Consider the following 22749-nt stretch of genomic DNA (forward strand, 5'->3'; position numbering starts at 1 on the left):
CAACATATTAAAATAACAAAAATTTAATCTTTTTAAGCAAATGAAGATCATCGCAGTATATACTCAACTTAAGCAGTTGAGAAATAAGGCCTGAAAAAAATTCAGGCCTGAACGGGAATCGAACCCATGACCTCTGCGATACCGCTGCACCGGTATCGCAGAGGTCATGGGTTCGATTCCCGTTCAGGCCTGAATTTTTTTCAGGCCTTATTTCTCAACTGCTTAAGTTGAGTATATACTGCGATGATCTTCATTTGCTTAAAATGTGTTTTCCGCAGTACAAATATATGACTTTCATGTATTCTTATCACAAAAATTTAATCTATAACCACTCTTTTCCTAAGTGGTTTAGTAAATGCGAATTCTATGACAGAACGAACTGGTTACCATGGGGATGAATGGGGGGATTTCACAGTGAGACTTCCGTATGACCCCAAGCTTCATTATGCATACAGTTCTTGGATAAAGATAGAAATGTAGAAAACATTACATTGCCTTTGGGGCTATGACTTTGTTTAAAATACTTCGGTGCTGTGCGGAAATCTTGACGATTTCACGGCCGATCGTTTCATGGATAACGTTTGTACTTCTGTCACTGATGGAACCGAGAAATCATCTTCTTTTAATATATTCAGTCTTACCGATCAAAATTTGGTTAATATGAGCCTTCTTCCGCGGTACTTCACGTCCAAATGTGCTTCTCTTCATTTATGACGTCGTTGTTGTTTTGAATCTCTTGTCCGCCGCCACCTTGGATCATTCCCGTGGTGCATTATAGGGTACTGATAGCTCATGAGAAATCGATAATGATAACTTACCAAGAAATACAGAGGAAAAAAATAATTCAATGCTTTGGTAGTTTCCTATAAATCTTAACCTGCAAAGCAACGGATCTGCAAGAATGTTCGTAATACATGCGCGAAAGAGAGCAAATAACAGAAAGAGCGCAATACGCGCGTGATTTTTTTTTAATAGCAGCGGAAGACTGGGGAGGGAAAGAAATTTGTACCAAGGGGGCGGTCGTCGGTCCAAAAGAGGGAGAGGGGTAGGGTTGGGAGGTGAAGATTACTTATCGCCCTCCCCCCGCCCCCTACCCCACCGTCCACTCTAATTCATACTCAAACATGGCCGGTTGTATAAACGATCGCTAGCTTATAGCGTTAGCTCGCAATAATAATACGCATGCACTGCTGGTTTTCTTTGAGGGAAATTTTAATAACCGGTGAGGAATTTCCATACATAACCACAAATAAACTCGAAAAATCCCCCCCCCCCTTATATCAAGACTAAGGTTGGTTATTCAAAAAGAGTTTAGCTGTTGTTTAACAAACTGCTTCCAAACTACCTTGAATTTGGCTGAATCTTTTATCTGAACATTCATTTTCGTGAACAGTGTCAACAGGGCCGAAAGCTAGCCGTAGAAGGACATTTATTTTATTAAAAAGAGAAACCATCTTATAGAGAATAAGTAAGGCCCACTGCTTGCGTAAAACCGCGGTTTGGGTTAGACCTCGGACCTGAATGTTTTCCAGAGCGCTTGCTCTTGATCCCCTTGTTTCATCTCCGTATCATACCCGTAGTACTTTTCTTCTAAGTTCCTTGTGCGTTCCCGTAGCTTTCCTGCACTGAATTTCTAACAACTACGTCTACCGTTTTCTGTTGCACCCTTTCGAAATGCGTTCGCAATATCTAAAGTAAGTTTTAGTCGTTCACGGTGGTTGTATTAATAAATAAAGGTAGGCCGTGATAGCCAGTGGATGGTGCGAATAGTTTCGCGTCGTAATCTTTAGAAGATAGATCCGTAGTTACTGTTTTATTCTTATAATCGTCGTATAATCGTCGTACCAACGACCGGAAAAATTAATTGCACAGCACAGCTTTATTCCCTGACCACAGGACTCCAGCGATTAGTCAACACTTAGTGATGACGCGTTATCATTCTCTTAAACAACTTATAATTGCTCTAAAAAATTTGAACAAGACCTTAAATCACCACAGTCCCTTCTTTGAATGGTAATAATGGTATACATAAGGAGTGCGCATGCGTTCAAACTCCAGTCCTACACTGACAAGCCGGTCCATTAGTATCCAGTCCTCTCCTCCCCAGGTGTTTTTATTCATCCCGAATCCCCCGGCTCGATCCCAGTCCGACTTGTATAATCCTATTATCCCATAACCATACACTTGCCACAGTCCGACCAAGTTTGCCGGATTAGAACCGCAGGCCATTTGAACAATGATCGGCGTGTAAACCATACGACCTTCGATACAATGCTGAAAAAGGAAACACAGCATGAAATGAGCCATCAAACCACAATCACCTCCGAAATCATCCTTTCCAAGACCCTGTTGTTCAGAGGATGGAAAACAATATCCGCTGGATAAATCTCTATGGTTATCTAGTCATTGTTTTTCTATCAACTGACACAATTTTATTTTTCTTTATATATATATATATATATTTCAACTTACTTTTCGAACGCTGTTGATAAATGGCGCAGCAATATGGAGATGAAGATCCACCATGACAATAATACTGTGCGGGTTTGATACGAGTTTTATTGCCTCAGTAAAGGAATGCGTCCGCGAATATTTCCCACTCTCTCTTCTGAACATGTAATTTGTCAGAGAACTGTCCTTTAAAACCTTTTCCAAGTTGATGTCAGAGCTGTTGTAATCGTAAATCACAACATGAATATTTTGATCGTTCGTTTCATGTATAATCTTCTCAACGTTTTTAATAAAATGATGCAGCCATCTTCCAAGATTTTTTGCTGTTGCCACCAGATAAACATCGACCGTTCTGTTCCACTGAAATCCCGTTGGGTAACAAAGTTTCTTTTCTCCTTTGGCCAAGAACACATATTCAGATAACATCACTTTGCTGCTGCTTGTTAGATCAAGCAGCTCAACTTCGATTAGATATCGGTCGCCTCTTTTTGGATCTGTCTTTCTTTCCACATTTCTTATTTTCACCAGTTCAAACCTCCTATTAAGGAAACAAGTAGTCAGTCAGATATTGAGGCAGTAATCATGAGTAACCAATGACAGCACTGATTACTGACAATTTTCCGTTCCAATTAAGATGTACTCATGCATTTCACTAAAGGAAGCCTTATGGATCAAAATGGACCAAAGTGCATCCGAGGTACGCTTTACATTTCAGTATACCTTACCCCTTTCCACCCTAACATCAGTATCAATATTCTCTATACTGTTCTCTATACATTTCCTAAGGTGCTGACAAGGAGAATTTGTTTAACAATCAAGTGCTTTTCAGATGGCAATTAATTCCATTAATCACTTGACCTAAATGTTTGATTCAGGGTTGAAATTGTAGGGAGACATTTTAGGAGTTGAAAGCAAAAATATATATTATTATTAATACTATTATTATCACTGTAGCTACCATTTACATTATCATTAGTATTGTTATCACCAAATTGTTATTACTATTATGATTATCATAATTATTATTACTATCATAATTACAACTATCATAATTATAATTATCATAATTACAACTATCATAATTATAATTATCATCATTATAATTATCATCATTATTAATATCACAATGACTATCATCCTAATCATCATTATTATTATTATCATAGTCCTATTACCATTACTTATTACCTTCATTATTGTCATTCTCATTACACTCATTACTTCACCAATTTACAAACCTTTAGTTCATGGTTTTATCGATAGATGCCAGGCAACAACAGCATGCCTCAGGTCAGCCACAGTTCAAACTATCCTTCAACAAGTCAACCAGCCCTTAAACACATTTCTTAAGATTCTGCAAGGTTCTCTTCTTCACTTGCATTTGCTTGTGCACGCAGTAGCAGGATAATAATAATGCTATGCCTACCCTGACACACAAGCCCTACCCAGAGTCAAAATTTTCCTAAAATAAGTGAATAAATTTCCTGACACACTACTCTTATTTTGAACATAACTGCTACATTGTGATTTCATTACCTCGGTTCTTTACTGCGAAGCGCCTCCATGAAGGTGTAAACGACCTCTTTTGTCTCATTTTCTCCAAGTGCATAAATCCAGTTTTTTTGGTCTCTAAGTTGTTCATGTTCAGGAAATGGGTATATAAATGAATGAACAACACGATATGTCACAGCTTCATATCCCGATACTCTGCGATTCAAATTGTAACTTGGTTTATATTCACAATATGGTAAGGTATTTTTCACTTGCTCATGTGATAAGTGACTCATTTGACTTGGCAATTTAAAATAAATTGTTTCATTCCTTTTCAGAGCACAGGCTTGAGAATCTGGTATGTGTTCATCATAAAAATTCAAATTAAATGAGCTGCTGTCATCCATGTTTGGGAATAAAAATGTTGAGTTTATGATTTCAAAACCAGAGCTACTTGGAGTTTTCCACAAAAGTTGTAACTTGTTAATGCTGTGAACACAAATGGCAACTATGTCTATGAAATATTTCTCTCCAGCTACCAGATCAATTGCTGAGGAAACTTGAGAGTCTGACTTGTTTTCAGGAAATTTTCCAGCATCTAAGGATATGATCTTCATTGCTTCTTTCCAGTTCTTGTGGTAGCCAAGATGGACTTCAGCAGTGCAAAATTTAACCATGAAAAGAAACAAGCCAGATTCGTTCGGGTTTATATACCCAAACAACCTCATTTCCTTCGCCTGTGTCAAGTTGCCGGTAATTACCGTTTTTTTCAGCACAAGTCTTTGAGATGGAGCTCTTGGAAACATAGGAAAATTACACAAAATGTCTAAGTTTTTCGCACAAGTATCTGACCACAAATGCAAATTTAAGAAACCTGACATGTTGAGCGCTGTGGGAGATTCTTTAATCGATATTGTCATCTGCAAACCGGTCGAATTTTCTTGTGCAACTGCCGTTTTGTTTCTTTCGTTAAAAATTCTGGTTAATTTATCAAATCTAACAAATACTACGAATTCAAATACTAGGAACAAAACGACTCCAACTTTCACCATTTTTCGTTTCCACAAACGTTCCAGTGCAGTTCGTACGTGATAAATTGCTTTCATTTTGCGTGAGTCAAACCAGACTTGTCACTCCAAATTACACATCAACATGACTTCCATTTACATCACTTGTTCGTAAGCTGCTCTTTTTCTACGCGGAATGGTTGAAAAAGCATTCTATGAAAGGTTGAACTAGTTACCAAGGGAACTACAGCAGTTCTGAGATTCACGGTTACAATCGTTTCGCGGCAACGATTGTCTTTTACCACGTTCTGCCAAATATAATATTGAACATAATGTCCTTTTGAAATAAAGAGCCATACCGATCAAAATGCGGTTAATGAGAGCTTCATTCCGTGATAATTCACCACCAAGGATGCTTCGCCTCAGTTGTTATACTGTTAATACTGTTGTAAGAGTATCTCGTCCACCATTTTGAATCATTCCCAGAGTGCATTGTAGGATGCTAATGGCTCCGATGTTCCCGCGGTCAGTTTTAGATAGAGAGGCCTTGACTGTGCTATGTTCTGTTGTAAAGCACGCAGGAAGCGGCTAGAGCGCGAAAGAAGTGTAGAGAGAAACGCGAGACGTAGTCGTAAAAAAATCACGATAAAAAAAGGGAAGGAGAAGGTATAAAAAAATCACTTCACTCACATCCAGGTACGGTATTACAGGAGGAAATAATTCGAAAAAGGTGAGTTACGGGTCTGTGCACTCCAACAACAGATAGGTCCAATATTGCCGTGCTTCTGTAAGGTATTAGTATATATCTACTAGCAATCTATCAAAAATGCTGCTATCTGATTGGCTACGCTACTCGCCATCTATTTCGACACACAGATCCCATGTTGTCGCACGTTTATTCAGCAATAGATCACAGATGACGTCAAATGTGGTACGAACAAAAAACTGTCACAAAGGCGCAGCTGAGTGTATCACTGATGTTCTTACCATATTTTGACGTCTTCTGTGGTCTATTACTCTTCAGACACAGAGCATCATGGAATTTATTATTTTGTTTTACACAAAAAAGAAGCAAAAATGCGTCTTCCTTCAAATCCATGTATAATTCCGCATATTATATGACAAATATTATTGCATTTGAAGACTACATGCACTTAAGTTACAAGCCCCTAAGCTATCAATTCACAACAAAATCTCGCTTTTGAGAGCTCCATTGAAACAGCCAAGATCAAAATTTACCAGTCAATGATTGCAAAAAGCATCCAGCGCAGTTTTAGTTTGGACAGCTCAAACACGCCCGTGATGACCTCCCCCTACCCAGACACATTTTTCTCCGGCTTAAAGGCTTTACTTCACTTGAGATCCTTAACTCTTCTCAATCCTTTCACCCTCACGAGCTGAATACGTATAACAAGTATTATTACATCTCTATTTTTTTCTATTGAAAAACATCATGAATAAATTAATGTAGCGGTGGATGAAATTTAAAAAAATGCTAAATTTCCGATAAATGTATCTACAATCTACAATCTACAATCTACACTAATTCCCCACACAAGCTGTGGAAAGGTTATGACGACGTAGCAGGTTTGATTGTGCTCAGAAGTTGATCAGCGGCATCCACCACTCTGCTCAGATATCGTGGACCAGCGCTGACAGCATTCAAGGTTTCTTCAATTTCTGTTTGACTGTAACGATAATAAAAAGCAAGTATTCTTTGGTTAGGAGAACGCCATACAATGGAGGTGTTCAGTCCATCCTTAAAGAGCGTAACGTTAAATTTTGTGTGCCGCAGATATGCGAGAGGAAACAAATCCCAGTTTACAAAGCCGTTAACATGTAACCAGTGACAAGGCAGCAAAGGTATTCGCTGCAAAGCGCAGGAAAACACGTACCTGGCGTGCACGGGTAGAATAAAAATGATAGAACATGGGCGGGACAAACAAGAAGCACGTTTACAAACAAACGCGCGAAATACAGATGCGAAGCGAGCAAACACCTCGTCAAGCAAGCAACGTAACGACAAGGAGGTTTTACACAGAACTGAACACTCTTGAAGCAAATTTTGCAACACAGTGCTTTCAAACTGAAAATAAATTGATCACGAATTCGTTAAGTTTAGGTTTAGTTATGAAATATGATAAATTGTCCACGTGTAGTACAAACCTCAGGTGTCCAATTTTTGGTAATGCAGTAAGTGATACACAGTTTGGATAAGAAGGTAGCCCAACTTGTATATGCAACAAAAACTTCACAAACGCCTTCAAACTTGAGAACTCCACAATAAGTCTGTAAAGACAGCACCAAATCATTCTTAATGCATGCAACAACAACTATAATATGGGTTGAAGTATTTCACAATTTCCCTTTCATAACAGGACACTTAGTCACCAAGTTCACTATGATTGGACAGTTTGAAAAAAAAACTGGCAAGTTGATTGGTGGACATGATAAACATCGTTTACGCTTAAGATACAGGCCGATGCTTTTTAAAATGGTATTCAAATTGATTCGCAGCTGTAAAGCAAGGTTACATCTTTTGGCTTGTTCATCCAACCTAAAGTTAGATGACAATTTTCGATAGTTCAGACGAGGTCTCAGACGAAAGGACGAATTGTTTTGACAAAGAATTGCATTACCTTTCCTCTTCAAATGACATAAGATGTGACAGACCAATTCTGAAAAGTTCATCTCCTATCTCGTTCGACTTATGAATTATCCCTGACACGTGCTCCAAGACCTATAGGAAGCAAATCAAAATATGAAAGATATATGGATACCAGAAATAAATTTTCTCCTAAATTTTTCCTTATCACCACAGTTAATCACCTTAATAACTGTCACACTATAACTTGACACAACTTTCTTAATAAAAGCTACCAAACAGAGTTTCGTTCATTAACTGCATGAGCAGGTTCAAACTTTCCAGGCTGCAGATGAACTGACTCTCGTGTGTAACCATTCAAACAAAAATTAGTAAAGCAAAGTTTGTATTGGAGCCGTCTGGCTAGAAGTTTTCCCGGTTTCCCTCGCATGAGGCGGCTAGGAGTATCACTACTCTCCTCCCCTCGATGAAATTCTAGTCCATCGCGAGTACCTTGGCTAAATCCTTCCTTGAAGAGTACATCTGGTTGAGAATGTCCTCATTTACCAATTTTTTCACAACTGTTTGGACTTTTCCCATTCTTCCAGTAAAAGTATCTGCATGACAAGAATAAGTAAGTAACAACTTTATTTAGAGGGGGTTACACATGACAGTATGACTGATAAACTAGATTTATAAATAAATACTGCCTAAAAAGTAATATCTCATCCTAGAGCAAATTTTTGGTGTCGTGTTGAATAAATACGAAATGTAGCATAAAAAATAATTTTAAAAAAATATATTCGCCTTTACCCTCCCCAAGTGCGCAGATACTGACATATATCCGTGGCTGTCATGCACGCATAAACAGATGCCTTTGGGTCTCATTATTCTTGGTATCAACATTTTTTTGCTTTCAGGTGTATCTTAATACCTCCATTGAGGAACAAATTAACTTAGTAATCAAAGTCCTTTTCAAGTACCTGCTGTAGTGAAATTCAGTTTAACACTCCTAACATCCTGATGATGAAATACACCTTCTGTATTGGTAAGGGAAAAGTGGTAACACATACATTAAAATAAAAAAACCTTTGAAAGTCATAATTACTAAATTGCACATCCTCAAACCTTCCTAGATACCATCTCAAATAGCCTCCAGTAAAATGGTGACTTAAAGATTCTGGAAGAAATTCAAAATTGCAAATAATAATAAAAAAAGTTTCGCACTCTGACCTGTGGTTTCTGGAGCAAATACCACGACAATTTCCAACGTGTTATTCAAGAACGCAAATTTAGCACGCTCTTTATTCCACTCCTTTAAGGACCATTCCTGCAAACTGATCAACAATGTCATAGTTGCGTTACATGCTAGACAAAGAAATGAGTCACGCAATCAAATTACGCCGTGCTTCCTTCTCGTTCGACGGAAAATGAATTCATCACCAGTATGCAAAGCCATCCATACTGTGGAAAAACGGTCAATGAATATCTCTAAGGGTCATATGAAAAGTGATGAGAACTCCTATTGAAGCCAATATCTTGTAAAATGTTACGTAATGACATCTTTCCCTCTCACAAATGTTGTCACGTCTTGAGGACAGCATTTGTAGAGAAGAATTTGCGTGGAAATCCAATCACCAATTCAAACCAGAAATTTTTCCGAAACATACCTCACGAGGATATCTAATTTCTGCGACAATTCTCTTATTGGTTTGTTGCTCCATGGGTCCTGTTGAGAAAAAAGATGCCATTCTCGTAGTTGTAAAAGGATATCAAATGGCGGTAGAGCAATTTTTAATTTAGCATCGAAACCCCTTCCTTTATTTCACATTGTTTCCGGTCTACAAAACTCGCGCTACCATCTCAACCAATCAGATAAGAACTATAACTAATCACGACTTGGCCACTCGCGTTTTCCCGCGCTTCAGGCAGTTTGCGTCTTGGTACTTTGAGTTCTCATGAGCTCTTACTGATATTTTCCTTAGCTCTGATCGGCTGAGGTGAAGTAAGCTCCACTACGCCACAGATCGCGACATAAAATTTCAGTGGACAGAAGACAGCTTCTTCGAGTTACATTTAGACCAATATGACCAAATAAATGAAACCAACCTTTCGTTTCACCAAGCGAATAGTTTCCTCCGTCTCGAGTATCTTTCCATCAAGTTGGTCCTTGTTCTTTGCCAGCTCATGTTTCTCGCTAAAATTAATGGATTATAATGTTTGCATAATCAGTATTTAATTGAGTAACTCATCTTGGTCCCTTGAAGCATAAACCCTTCAGTCGGCATTTCAATTTGTCAGGTTTCTCTAAAAATTGTACGCTTCACAAGCTTCACAAGTGGCCTGCGAGCAGGCCATTGTCATCAGCGCTGCAGGAAGCGCGTTACTCCGCCCGCGTGAAGATTTGAGATAAGTCGGGGAGAGGTTTAGCACTAGTAGCCAGCGCTGGTAACCAGTGCGAGCAATTGATGCCGGTCCTCTTGCAGACCTCTAACCAACTCGCTTTGCTCAATGCCTCGTGCTTTCCCGCAGGCGAAGAAACACTCATGTCGATGCGCTTATAAAGAGGGTATGCTTGCAGGCTACTTCCTGAGTTACTCCGGTGGAAAATCACCGTTACAGAACCATAACTACCAGTAAAAAAACCTTTTTTCTAAGTCATTGTCGAGTACTGATCCATAGCAAGAAAGAAGTGATACAAGTTCATTATCCTGTTTGACAGCTTACACCTTGTAAATAAGATCTCACCTCTGTAGCTTAGACCTTGTACTTTCCAGACCAGCGAGTTCTACGATGAAAGTCAACATCATTGTGAATGGAAACGTTACATCGAAATTAAAAAACTCACGACTGTCTCTTTTAAACTCTTCGAAAGACACCAAATATGAAGCATTCACTCTACCTTGTTCGCTCTTTCTCAGTGCCTCTGACATAGTCGCCAATTCTTCAACCATGTTTGTTTGTCTCTGAATTTCCTAGGTTTAAATAGGAAGAAATTAAGGTTTACGCATTGTATTATAGCACCTCAGGCTTTTATAGCAAAAATTAGTTATTACTGACATTTGATTTTTGGTACCTTTTCGCTTTCTGTGAGTGACATGTGAATGTTTTTCATTTTTTCATCAAAGTCTCTGTTCACTGTCAAAAGGTAACATAAAGAAATAAATCAATGGAACACTAATAATGATAACTATAACAATAATAATGATAATAATAGTTTAAGCGCTCTAACCATTGCGTCATTTCCTCTCCCCGAAGCGGAAATAAAGAATGAAAACGGGCGGTTTTATGCAGTTTCGGGCGAGCGATGGTAAGCACATAGAGAAAGCGTAATGCGAGAAAAAAACAAATGACTCATGCTTAACCTCCGCTCGCCTAAAAATATTAGGCCTGTTGTGTAGGCTCTAGACAACGAGCAGTCCCTTCTTTTTGGAGAAGTCCGTTGTGCAAGCGAAAAAAAAAGATGTCAGCGCGCCATGCAGAAGTGTAGGCTAACAACCCCCCCTTTTTTTTTTCATTACCGCGACAGACTATGCCGAAAAGGAGGGATTGCTCATATTCTATGCAGGCTCAATGAAACAGGAAAACTTGACAGACGGTAATAACGTGTAAATGTCGAACTCTGAAAACGTTTATGGTTTATATACATAGGCCTGTGAAAAAGTCTCGTAGAATGGGTGTGTAACGGGAAAGTTAATAGACAGGGAGTTACAGCTACCACTCTTCACTTACTTTTGTCAAGTAAACTGAGACAATCATCAACCATATTAACGGACTCTTCCACAACGAGCACGTCTTTTGCAAGAGCCGCGTGATTCGTCTGAAAATGTTTTTAAAAAATACAAATCGCACTTTTTTAAGTGGATGAACGTACAAACAATACCTCACTGCTTCCATCGATCTGAATCAAAGAAATCATAAAGTTACCGAACAAAAAGACAACCGTGCAGAAAACTCTTAGTGAAGAAAAAAGCTGTAAACTTTCGGTTTGTGCTCCATTTGATTTTGCTTTCGCTTTACATGTAACTCTTTTCACCCGACCGTTGGTATGTATATTCTCTACACTGTTCCCCATACTTTCCTCTGGAACTAACGAGGAGACTTTTTCCTCTGCCGACCGAGAGCCTCCTGTAAACGAAATTAATTGGTTATACCAAATGAAAGAATTAAAAACAATAAAACTAACCGTCATTTTTAATAGTACTTTTTTGTTCAGCTGGCCTTTGTTCTCTTTCCACTCTCGTTTGGAAGTTTTTTCGCACACAGAACGCAGGCGACGAACTTTACTTTGCAGGGCTAACAACTAAGTAACAAAAGGAAAAAAATAAACAGAACGATTTTCACTTGAGTGTCGAAACTTCGAGAGTGCTTTGCTTTTAGCTGTATTCTGACCAGCCATAGCACATTTTATTTCCATATAACCCTCTTACACCTGGTCAAAGGACCTTTTTTGTGTGTGATCTAGAAAAATGATCAAAGAGATAGCTCGTTTTGAACCCCCACAGTTTAGGGACCTTTACGAAATGTTAACAGACTAACAAGTGTTCCTGTTTTTTCTATAATCTTGAAAAATGATCCCAGAAAAGAGCTCTCCTACAGTTTAAGGAACTTTACGATATGTTGACAGACTTTCAAGTGTCCCACTTCAAGTTACCTCGTACAGAAAAAAATCCAAATACAAGCCAAAATTTGTTGGAAACTTGCCTCGGGATAACATGGTCAATTTATCGTGCAGCATTTAACCTTTTACGTCCTAATATCAGTATGCATATTCTCCATACTGCTCTTTATACATTTCCTAAGATGCTGACAAGGAGAATTTGGTTACCAATCAAAAGTTTCTTTTGTTTGTGATCATTTCCTCCATTCTCATGACCATAACGAGTGATTCGGGGGGTGATCTTATAAGGAGAATTTAAATGCTTGTCAATCTTTGGTGTTAAAGGGGTTAAGGGGCAATTTACAACTGAGTGTCGAAAGTAATCCGGGATTATTTTGTTTCTGCTTTACTTCACCCTGTGATTGGTCCAGAGAATTCGCGCCACTTTTTCAACCAATCAGATGCAAACTGAAACCAATCACGACTTGGTCGCCCGCGTTTTCCCGCGCTAAAGCAGTTGGCTTGTTTTTACTTTGAGTTCTCATTGGCTCTTCAAAAAAATTTTGCTTTCTTCTAATTGACCGCTTTGATGACTTTGGTTTGGGCTTCACAACACTCAATCGTAAAGCGCTCTATGGCGGCTTACCTCCTCTTTGCTTGCGGTTTGTACTTCCATAAATATTCTGGGGTTGGACACATTCAACTCCGTCTCTTGCTGTTCAACTTTTTCTTTCATACTTCAATCAAAGAAATTATGTTTATGTTAAAAATATTCGTTTGATCGCACGATTTGTTGCACCATTTATGGCACGTCTATTATTAATATCTTTGTAAAAATGTCTACAAAACACAATGCCATAAAATACAGTTCTAGCATAAACCTACTAGACTACTGCCACGAATAGCGCAGTCTGCTTGGCTACGCTACTCGCTGTTAATTCCGTGACAGTAAACTCCGAGCAGTTCCTCCTTTTCGGCGAAGACCGTCGCGCGCGTCAACGAAAAATCGGTGAGGGAAAAATTGATATGAGCACGCCGCGCGGAACTCTGAGAGTGAGGCACACAGAAAGTTTAATAGCTATCACGCAAACTTACAGAGTATAACGTCATTGTTAACTGGTATAAACAGTGTTAATACTCACGCTGTGATCTCCGATTCTACGATTGGAATTGCCTCCTCGTAGCAAACAGCCTTTGGTTTTGATACTAGTGTTGATATCATCCTGTCTTTGAGAGTTTGAGGAGCCTCAACCTGAAATAAAAGCGATGTAAAAACTAACAACTCAGCAATGCGACAAAGATTGATGGAGTGACCAGCAACGACTTTCTCCTCACAGTAATACTGCTGAATCAGTCATTAAGGTCATGATAATAGAGGAAATGATCGCCAACTTAGGAATATTTGATTGTTAAACAAATTCTCCTTGTCAGAAACAAACGAAATGTGTAGAAAATATTATAGAGAATTTGGATACAGATGTTAGGGTTTAAAGGGTAAAACATATTCATTCGGCCGAACCATGATAGAATGGCCAATTTGTATGAAAATGTTCACTATAATGAACTTTTTATTTCTTAAATAAATTCAAAATCGATTTTTATCGTTTATTTTCCAGCAAGTACACTCCCAGAAATAATTAGTTGGGACACTTCTCCAGGACAGAGTCTATGATGTACCTTTGCCCTCTCCTCTTCTAATTGTTTTGAGCTGCCAAAATTTTAAACCATCTTGCAGATCAACATTGAGAGGGGCAGGGGAGGCGGTAAGTGTCCACAAAATGTCAGAGAGTGTTACTCAAAATTAAGTTATTTCCCGAATCATTGAAAAAACTTTCACTGTTAAACAGTTATATAGTTTTACACAACATCGTTACTAAACTCACCACAGCAGATGGTACAACACTGCGGCGCATGTTGACCTCTGTAATAAAAGCGATTTCTATAATATCAAGGAACTCCTTCAGGGTAATGGCACTTCTGAAAACAAAAAAAAACACTATTGTCATTTTTTCCATTAAATAACATTCCTGAGTTACTTCTGGGTAAATCACAACATATGAAAAAGTGACGCATAATTGTCACAATTCAGGGTTCGGCAAAAACGTCTTCGGAAGAAATTTTTAGACTCATTCTGGACTTCTTTTTCAACGATTGTGTTCATTTTTCAAATTGACGGTTACGAGCAAAATCATGACGTCAAGAGAATTGCAGTTGACGAGCACTTGGCCCAAATCCATTTTTTTTTTTCTTTCCTTAGGCTGATTGGACTATGTGACCTCAGTAATTCATAAATCGTAGAATTAGCTACAGAGATACCAACAAAGATATCATCCAGCAATTCAGTACTGGTAGCCTTAAAAACATATCCTGATTCTTCACATCTTTAAGATCTGAGTACTCTCTAACTAAAAAAAAAGTGTTCCACAAAAAAACCCGGAATTTTCCTCTTTTGAACGACATATCAGCAAAGCCAGTGCATTTGTTACACCTGTTGAACAATTTCAGTTTCTGCAGAAACCCTGACATTTTCATGAGATAACTTGATTCTACTTTGCAAAAAAAAAAAAAAGATGCAAAGAAAACATAACGCCGGCTCGAAATGTCAGCTTTGAAACTCTGTACGGTGGCCGATTTACATTATAAACTCAGTTGATAAAACCGAATCATCTCATTTAAAGTAGTCGCACTGCATTCAACTCAACAGACAAACTTACCGTGAATGTTGCATCTTCTCCATCTCTGTGACATCAGCGTCCTCCTTTACACTCATTCCCTTTTTACTGAGTTCACTCAGAGATTCCTCACAAATGACAGACAGCTTCCTGTCAGGAGTTGAATCACTCACACCACAGTTAGCCTTTAATGCCATCTGTTGCGAAGAGAGGGCGGATTCTTCGTTTATATTCAAACTGTCGCCTGCATCTGTCTCTCGAAAAGCTTTTGGAATGGGAGAAACTCTTGAAGTCTGAGATGTTTCCCCCTTGCTACGATTTAAATCTCTTTCTTTCTCCACCACTGCATCGGCAATGTCTTTAACTCCGGTGAAAGTATCTTGTGGACTTTTCGCTGAGTCCAGTTGCTCTTTGCTGACGGTAAGGTGTACACCTGGACTATCAAGAGTGTGGACTGGCTCTGAATCTTGGCATCTAGTCACATTCACGTCTCCTGTCTTGTGCAGGTTTTGTTGGTTTGTCATCTGCATGCTATCATCTAGAACAGACTGGCAAACAATAGTCTCTACATTTCCGTCAGGTGACTGGGCCATTCCTGGATCATAGCAAGAAATTATGTCCATGTCTTTAGTTTCATGGATACCTCTTCTGTTAGATTTGTGTAGAGTATTATTTAGTAAGGGTTGTTGATGGAAGAATGATACCTCCAAATCTTCTTCCGAAGCCAGAGCCTTTCCTTGATCATAACAGGAGGTGGAATCAATGTCAAGAGGCTCGTGGAGGCTTCTTCGGTTAAGTTTAGGCCCATCCATGTCTGGAGCTGACTGATGTTGTAACTCTGCTATCTCCGAAGTTCCTTTACACGCGATAACCATTCCTGAGCCATGGCAAGATGTTACATCTATATCAGTAGGCTCATAAAGGCTTCTTCTCTTCTGTTGAAGTGCACTGGTGCCCTGAGCTGGTTTACTTTCACAGAAATTTCCTCTTAAAATTTCTCCAGAGTTCTTTAACATTCCTGAACCATAGCAAGATGTCATTTCCACATCAACAGGCTCGTAGTGGCTTCTTTGTTTGATTCCGTGTGAACTGCTCCCTACAAGCAGCTGATTATAACTGACTGTAGCGCTGGATGACTGAACCACTCCCTGACCAAAGCAAGATGTTACATCTATGTCGGTAGGTTCATAGATACTTTTTCTTTTGTTTCTCTGCAAACTGTTGTCTGCAACTTGCTGATTTTCAGAAGCCTCCGCATCCAGTTTTTCACTATTTGACTTCAGCCGCCCTGCATCATAGCAAGATGTAATATCAATGTCTTCTGGTTCGTAGATGCTTCTTCTGTCTGTTTTCTGACAACTTTTATCTACAACAGGCTGATTATAAGGAGCCAATGTATCCACGCGTTCACCTGTTGTCTTCAGCAGCCCAGCTCCAAAGCAGAGTGTCACATCTACATCAGCAGGTTCGTAAATGCTTCTTCTGCGCGAACAACTGTCTTCAACAGCCTGAATATAGGGAGCAATTGCATCTAGTTTTTCATCTGTTGCCTTTAGCAGCCCAGCTCCATAACAGGATGTTACATCTACATCAGCAGGTTCATAGACACCTTTTCTGCTAATTTTGCGTGAACTATTGTCCACAATAGACTGATCACAAGGAGCTACAACCTCCAATTTCTCATCTGATGTCTTCAGCAGCCCAGCCCCATAGCAAGATGTTACATCTACATCAACAGGTTCGTAAAGACTTTTTCTGTCAATCATCTGATGACTCCTGTCTCCACCAGACTGGTCAAACCTTACACTTTCATCAAAGTTTTTGCCAGATGACTTGAGCAGTTCTGGACTGCTGTGGGATGTCATGTAATTGGCAGCTTCAAATGGGCTTCTTCTCTTCACTTCCTGTGAAGCACTGTCTACAGATAGCTGATTTTCACTTTCTTTCTCCTCCACCTTTTCACCAGATGCCTTCAGCAACCCTGGACCATGGCAAACTGTGACATCTACATCAGCAGACTGACAAAGCTGGTTTGCTTTCCTTTTATTTGCATCTAATCTATCACAGTTGTCTACAGATTGTAGAAGCCCTGGGCCATGACATGAAGTGACATCCAAGTCTGAAAGCTCAGTAACACTGCTCCGACTTGTGTTCTGTGCACTGTTCTCCAGTACTGGTTGACTGTGGCAAGTAGTGAGCTCTAGATCACATTCTTCATTTGTGTCTCCAACAGATGGCATCACTTCACCAAGCACTCTTAAGAAAACTGAAGAATTCATTTTACTTGGAGATCTGTTTGGCGAGTTTTGCTCATTTTGAGAATTTTGTTGCAAAAGAGGCGGAAATGGAGCAGAAGCAGCCTGTTGTTTTTGTGTCTGACAAACAGTCAGGTCTAGGGAATCGGTGCGATCGGTATCGGAACTAAAAACCAGTGTATGGTTGCTACCTGTGATCAACACTGGTAACCTCGTGTTTTGCAAAATTCCTGTACCATAACAGTGTGTCATCTCCAGGTGACCAGTGCTTCCTGGTGACTGATTTTCATTTTGATTTCTTTCTAAATTTCTGTTGTCTGTATCAACTGAAGCAATAGGGCTTTTTCTTGCACCAAGGGACCTCAAAAAGACTGTGCTATCAAAGGAAAAGTCATTTGTGGAGTCCTTTGTTGTGACATCATCATGTTCTTCCTCCACATTTGTTTGATTATCAAACGACAGTAGTGTCTTCTTGCCTGATGTCATACTATCTCTGGAACAGTTTGTTATATTGAGCTGGGTTTCACATACAGGCTGTGCCTTGTCTGGTAAATTTGTCTCAAAACTATTTCTAAAAGCATTTAGATCTGCTCTAACCCCCAATGCCTGTCTCTTTTGGACACCAACCTCCTGATTGTCTGATGATTTGGCCAGTCCTTGGCCGTAACACGATGTAAGCTCCAGGTCGGCAGGTTCATAAACGCTTCTCCGTTTGGTTTTCTGCAAATTGCTCTCCAGAACAGCAAAGCTGTGACAAGCTGTGAGCTCTACATCTACATTTGAACATGGACTTTGCTGGGATCCACTCTGACTGTCATAACCACCCTGCTCAGATCTGATCTCACCTATAGGCTGCCTGCTGAAATTTGTTGCTGAAATTTCAGTGTCATTCTTTACTTTAATTCCTTGAGTTTGTGCATGCTTTGATCCTAATGACAAGAGGAAAGATGTGCTGTCCATTCTGTCATTTTCCTGAAAACCAGCAGGTGACATAACCTGGTTATTCAAACCATCCTGGTAAAATAATTCTTTTTGTGAGCATGTTATATCAAGATCAATGGCTGTATCATGGCTGAAAATCTTTGTATTCTCCATGTTTGTAGCACTGTTTTGCAAAACTGAACTGTAGCATGTGGTATACTCCATTTCCTCTGCCTGTTCACTTGGCTTTAGAGTTAAAGGTTCTGGGATCTCCTAAGGTTTGTTAAGACAATAATTAAGAATACAGTGTAAGTATGTGTATCTTAGACTTAAGCATTGAAGCTGACAGTTACACCATAAATATAATTAGAAACATTTCATATTGTAAGTAAAGTTGATCTTAAGATAAATCTGATGCATACACTGAGGCTTTGTTAGCAGGAATTCATTTCATACGAATTTCTTTTCAAATTATACTATGTAATACTTATGACCAATACTTGTTAATGAGTTGCAAGAAGACTGGTCAGTTCACTTTCTCTCTCTTTTGTCATTTGATGAAGCATACAGTACAAAAACTAGATGGATGCAAAAGATTGAACATTGCTCTTGAAAAAGACTAACTCTGCACATTCAGTGACCACAAATTTGTACTTCAGATATAACAGAGGTAAGAGATGAGCCTTTTTAAAATCATCTGAAGCAATTTCTTTCACAAAACTCACCTCAATTTCCACTTGGCAAACACTGAAATCATCTGGTGCTTGAATATTGCCCTTTAACAAGGATTCGAGACCTAAAAAGCAATAGAGGTAAAATAAAAGTACAGTTTAACCCTCTAACCCCCATGAGTGACCAAGACAGAATTTCTCCTTACAATATCAATACAATATCAAGCAGATAAGTGATGAGAATAAAGAAAAATATAAATTAAGGGAGTATGAGTTGATCCAATACCAAATTCTCCGAACAAACATCATGAGAACCGTATGGTGGACAGTAAGGAGAATTATTAATGAGATCTTGGGAGTTCAGGGCGTGAAATAAACTTTTTTTTCTGATAGCCACTTGGCTCCTAAATTCTTCAAAGTGGTAGCCAATTCAAAAAAAAGTTGGTCGCCATTTTCAAAGACAAACAAAATCTTCCTTTACGCTGTCAGCGTTCTAGATAGACCCTCCAAAATTAAGTTAGGGAAAAGATCTTTAGGATGGATGATATACAACGTTCAGGCTCATCTAAATCCAAGATGGCGTCTAGTTATCGATCGAGATGCATGTGCTACGTTTTGGAAACAAACTTAATGAGGAAGTTTGCCGCGGATTTATCTTTGCAAATCTTTTTAATTCACTATATCTCTTGGTAAGGTTATGATGAAACGTTGTAGTCGCCAATTTGGCGACTAACTTTCAGGATTTGGTCACCAAAGTGAAAAATTTAGTCGCATTGGCGCCTGTATTAGGCGCAATTTCACGCCCTGAAGTTAAAGGGTTAATGATTTATCATAATGAACTTGAAGATTGGCCTATTTTTCTTTTTTGTCAACCCTTTGACCCCTACAAATGATTAGCATCTACTTTCTCCTTACAGTATCAGTCCTGAATCACACATCAACGTCACAAGAATAAAGGAAATGATCACGAAAAAAAGGAGCTCTTGACTGTTAAACAAATTCTCTTCATCAATACCTTTGGAAATGTACAGAGAACAAAACAGAATATACATAATGAAGTTATGGTGTAAAGTATTCATGTAATTATTCACCTTCAATGGAATTAGCTGGTTCCCGGTATTCACTGTCAATAATAAACAAGGGAAGATAGACATCAGCCATAAGATAAAAGTCAAAACATATCATTACATAAAAATTCCTGTAAAATGTTTCATTCATTTGAGCAACTTACATAAAGCACTGTCTCTTTTTTCCTTCTGACTTGAGACTTAATCATATTTTTTCTAATGCAAAAATTAACAATATATGTAGCTCTCTTACCCTTGAGAAGAAGTGCTTAACTCCAAAAGATCACCTGTAAAATATTTTATCAGGGAATCAATTTAGGTATTTAACTCCTAAAAACTAATCAGATGATGAATCGCAGTGCTGAATACAAATTTGGTAAAATCTACATATTTTTTAATCATTAGTTTCAAAAACCTACTATTTTCTTGATCCTTGGGCCATGAATTTTTCCAGTCTTCTACAAAAAATTCTCTGCAAAATAAAAGTACATATTTTTTTTGTATAATTAATTAATTAAACAGGATTATGTGAAATAAACTTCATAGAGCAAGACATGATTTCAAATTTGTTATAATAATAAGCAAAACAACCCTGCTAAATCTGACTTGATTAAGTCAAACCTCTCACAGACTTAACTCTTTAACTCCCAGGGGTGATTAACATGTAACTTCTCCCTATAATTGCCATACATTATCCAGCAAACAGGTCATGAGAATACAAATACTCAAACTTATCAGGTAGAAAATGTTATTTTGAACTACCACCAAATCCTTGTAACTAATTTACAAGGAAATGTGTAACAGCTAGAGGTAAGAACTTGCAATCAGATCTTGAGAGTTAAAGGGTTAAGAGTTATAGTCAATTCCTTAAAAGAACATTTCTCATTGACCCGAGTTACTAGATGTTCTTAGCAAAATTGTAATTAAAACTCTCTTTTAACATTTCTCCATTACTCTTGGTGGTTTAAGTTAAACAAGTTCTATTGTATTACCTCGGGTACAGTGTAAAATAACCAAATATAACTTACTTGATGTCGTTCTTCTCTGCAAAGCTAACTCTCCTTCCAGAGGATCTCCTAGACTTTTTGGATGTGTTTCTGTAAGAGTAAAAAAAAATAATTATGAACCAATAAGACCAACCAAGAATTGCCTAATGTTACAGCCATTTGCACAAGCAGTTGTCACCTTGAAAATGATACTGACAAATGATTTTTGTGATTGAATTTGACCCCTATTTTGTGGAGGCTGTATTTAGCAGTTGCCCCTCCATTCTCCATAGCTGATCACTAAATGTGGATTCAACTGTTTATCAAATTCTGCACCCACATTGAAAGGGAGAAACAGAAATCATGTATGCAGAATGTGTTAAAAGATGGAGGTGCTCTTGGCCAGCAAATTTTGTTTGTAAAAACTTCTTTCTTTCTTCTTGTGACCAAAGCCTGCCTTGCTGATCAGAAAATTCTACCAAGTAGCCAATGTGTTCTCACCTTCCATTATCATCCAATGAATTAGGATCCAAATCCTCTAAAACACCAGCTTTTAATGGAGATTTTGTGGCCTTCAAAATCTAATTATGCATGATATATGAAAAAGTTATGTGTAAGGAAAAATCTCCACAGGATTATCATTAGAAAAAAAATTAATTGAAATAAACCAAGATTCAGTGGCAAATATTTCTTCCAAAGTGGGAGTTCCTTTCCTGCCCCAGGACACTTTATTCGAGAAGCGTTTTTATGTGAAGAGGTGTACAAGTGATTGCTTTTTGTAAGGCAAGTTTTGCTATCATTATAATCATTTGGAGTGTGGGAAGTAATCACCATCCAGTAGATACATTTACCCTTAGTAAGTTTACTATTTTTTTTAAGGGGGAGGGGCATTGCAATGATTCTAGAGGATTGCTTTATCCACCATGTAAGCCACTGCATGTAAGATCATCTAACTGAGACTAGCATTAAAGCTAAGATTAGCATTAAAGACTCTTGCCAACTGTAAGCTTGCTTGGTTCTCATCAGATTGTGTTAGCTTGTCGTTTTCTCAAAGTTAATTTTAAAAAAATGTTACGATGCTCATTGTCACCAGAAACCTGGATAAACAACAGTGAATCATGGTGTTTATAACTATAAGCTAGCAGATCAGAACAGCTTAGAGCAGTAATTTGTACTTCAAAAAATAAGAAACCAAGGTAAGATTTCGGAGCAACTTCAGAATAACCCGCAACTCATTTACATGTCATTGAATAAGAATAGCGTCTATTGTGTTATGCCTCGATCTTCAAAGCCTCCCGACACATGTAAGTGAGGCGGAAATGAGTTGCGGGGTATTCTGAAGTTTAGCCAAGATTTCTGTACAGCCCCACACTTCATTATGCATACAGTTATTAAATTGACAAAAAAAAGCAATGCATAGCGAAAACAATAGATGTCTTTGGAAACGGTTTTGTTTTACAATAGTATAGGAGTGTGTGGAAATCTTAACGAACCACATTTTGATCTAATGTTTGCACAAATGAACTTTCTCACCGAAGATCGGCGGCTCGAAGATTTTCGTTTACCACCAATGGTGATCCTGCAAATGGAAAATCAAATGTATTTAATTTCCTAAGATTTTTTCCTGTCAATGAAACTTGTTATGGATTGCTCAACTTTCCTTCTAAGTCACTTACTTAGTCGATAATAAATGTCCCATAAGAACCACATGTCTCAACATAATTCGATTGTAGAAATTGAAATGGTAGCCAAATGATATTTCCACTCAAAAACACAACGAAGAAAAAAACACAGATTTACTGAATGTATAACGAAGGTGAATATTACAGAGCTGTTTATGTGAAGTTCTGATCATTAACAACGTATTTGTAAACTCAAAAAGGAAACCTAAGCAAAGGAAGTTATTAATTCTAGAATATCCTGTTAAATTCAAGCTAAATTTACCGGTTTTCAGAGTCCTCCCTCGATGTTAACGCTTCCATCTCTAATCATCAACTTATCAACGGTTGAAAACAAGAAGTCAAATTCAGCGCCAAGGTGGAGA

General features: G+C 38.3%; 2 protein-coding genes across 2 annotated transcripts; both read right to left on the reverse strand.

The window, feature by feature from the left end:
* Nucleotides 1-1194: 1194 nt before the first annotated feature.
* On the reverse strand, nucleotides 1195-5457 carry LOC113673898 (chondroitin sulfate synthase 3). Its single transcript, XM_027190363.2, has 3 exons — nucleotides 3988-5457; nucleotides 2473-2989; nucleotides 1195-2274 (listed from the first exon to the last, which is right to left on the reverse strand). The coding sequence occupies exons 1-3, from the start codon at nucleotides 5046-5048 to the stop codon at nucleotides 1990-1992; spliced, it is 1863 nt and encodes a 620-aa protein (XP_027046164.2). The 5' UTR covers nucleotides 5049-5457; the 3' UTR covers nucleotides 1195-1989.
* A 576-nt stretch (nucleotides 5458-6033) lies between these two features.
* On the reverse strand, nucleotides 6034-22744 carry LOC113673897 (uncharacterized). Its single transcript, XM_027190362.2, has 25 exons — nucleotides 22650-22744; nucleotides 22239-22284; nucleotides 21207-21286; nucleotides 20748-20816; nucleotides 20139-20191; nucleotides 19973-20006; nucleotides 19744-19775; nucleotides 18707-18777; nucleotides 14848-18254; nucleotides 14017-14110; nucleotides 13276-13385; nucleotides 12780-12870; nucleotides 11720-11836; nucleotides 11266-11353; nucleotides 10610-10671; nucleotides 10436-10508; nucleotides 10282-10321; nucleotides 9643-9730; nucleotides 9204-9262; nucleotides 8767-8870; nucleotides 8517-8573; nucleotides 8047-8150; nucleotides 7589-7689; nucleotides 7116-7238; nucleotides 6034-6637 (listed from the first exon to the last, which is right to left on the reverse strand). The coding sequence occupies exons 1-25, from the start codon at nucleotides 22685-22687 to the stop codon at nucleotides 6520-6522; spliced, it is 5259 nt and encodes a 1752-aa protein (XP_027046163.2). The 5' UTR covers nucleotides 22688-22744; the 3' UTR covers nucleotides 6034-6519.
* Nucleotides 22745-22749: the final 5 nt, after the last annotated feature.

Source organism: Pocillopora damicornis, chromosome 14, assembly GCF_964200805.1.
Source record: "Pocillopora damicornis chromosome 14, jaPocDami1.2, whole genome shotgun sequence".
Lineage (NCBI taxonomy): Eukaryota > Metazoa > Cnidaria > Anthozoa > Scleractinia > Pocilloporidae > Pocillopora > Pocillopora damicornis.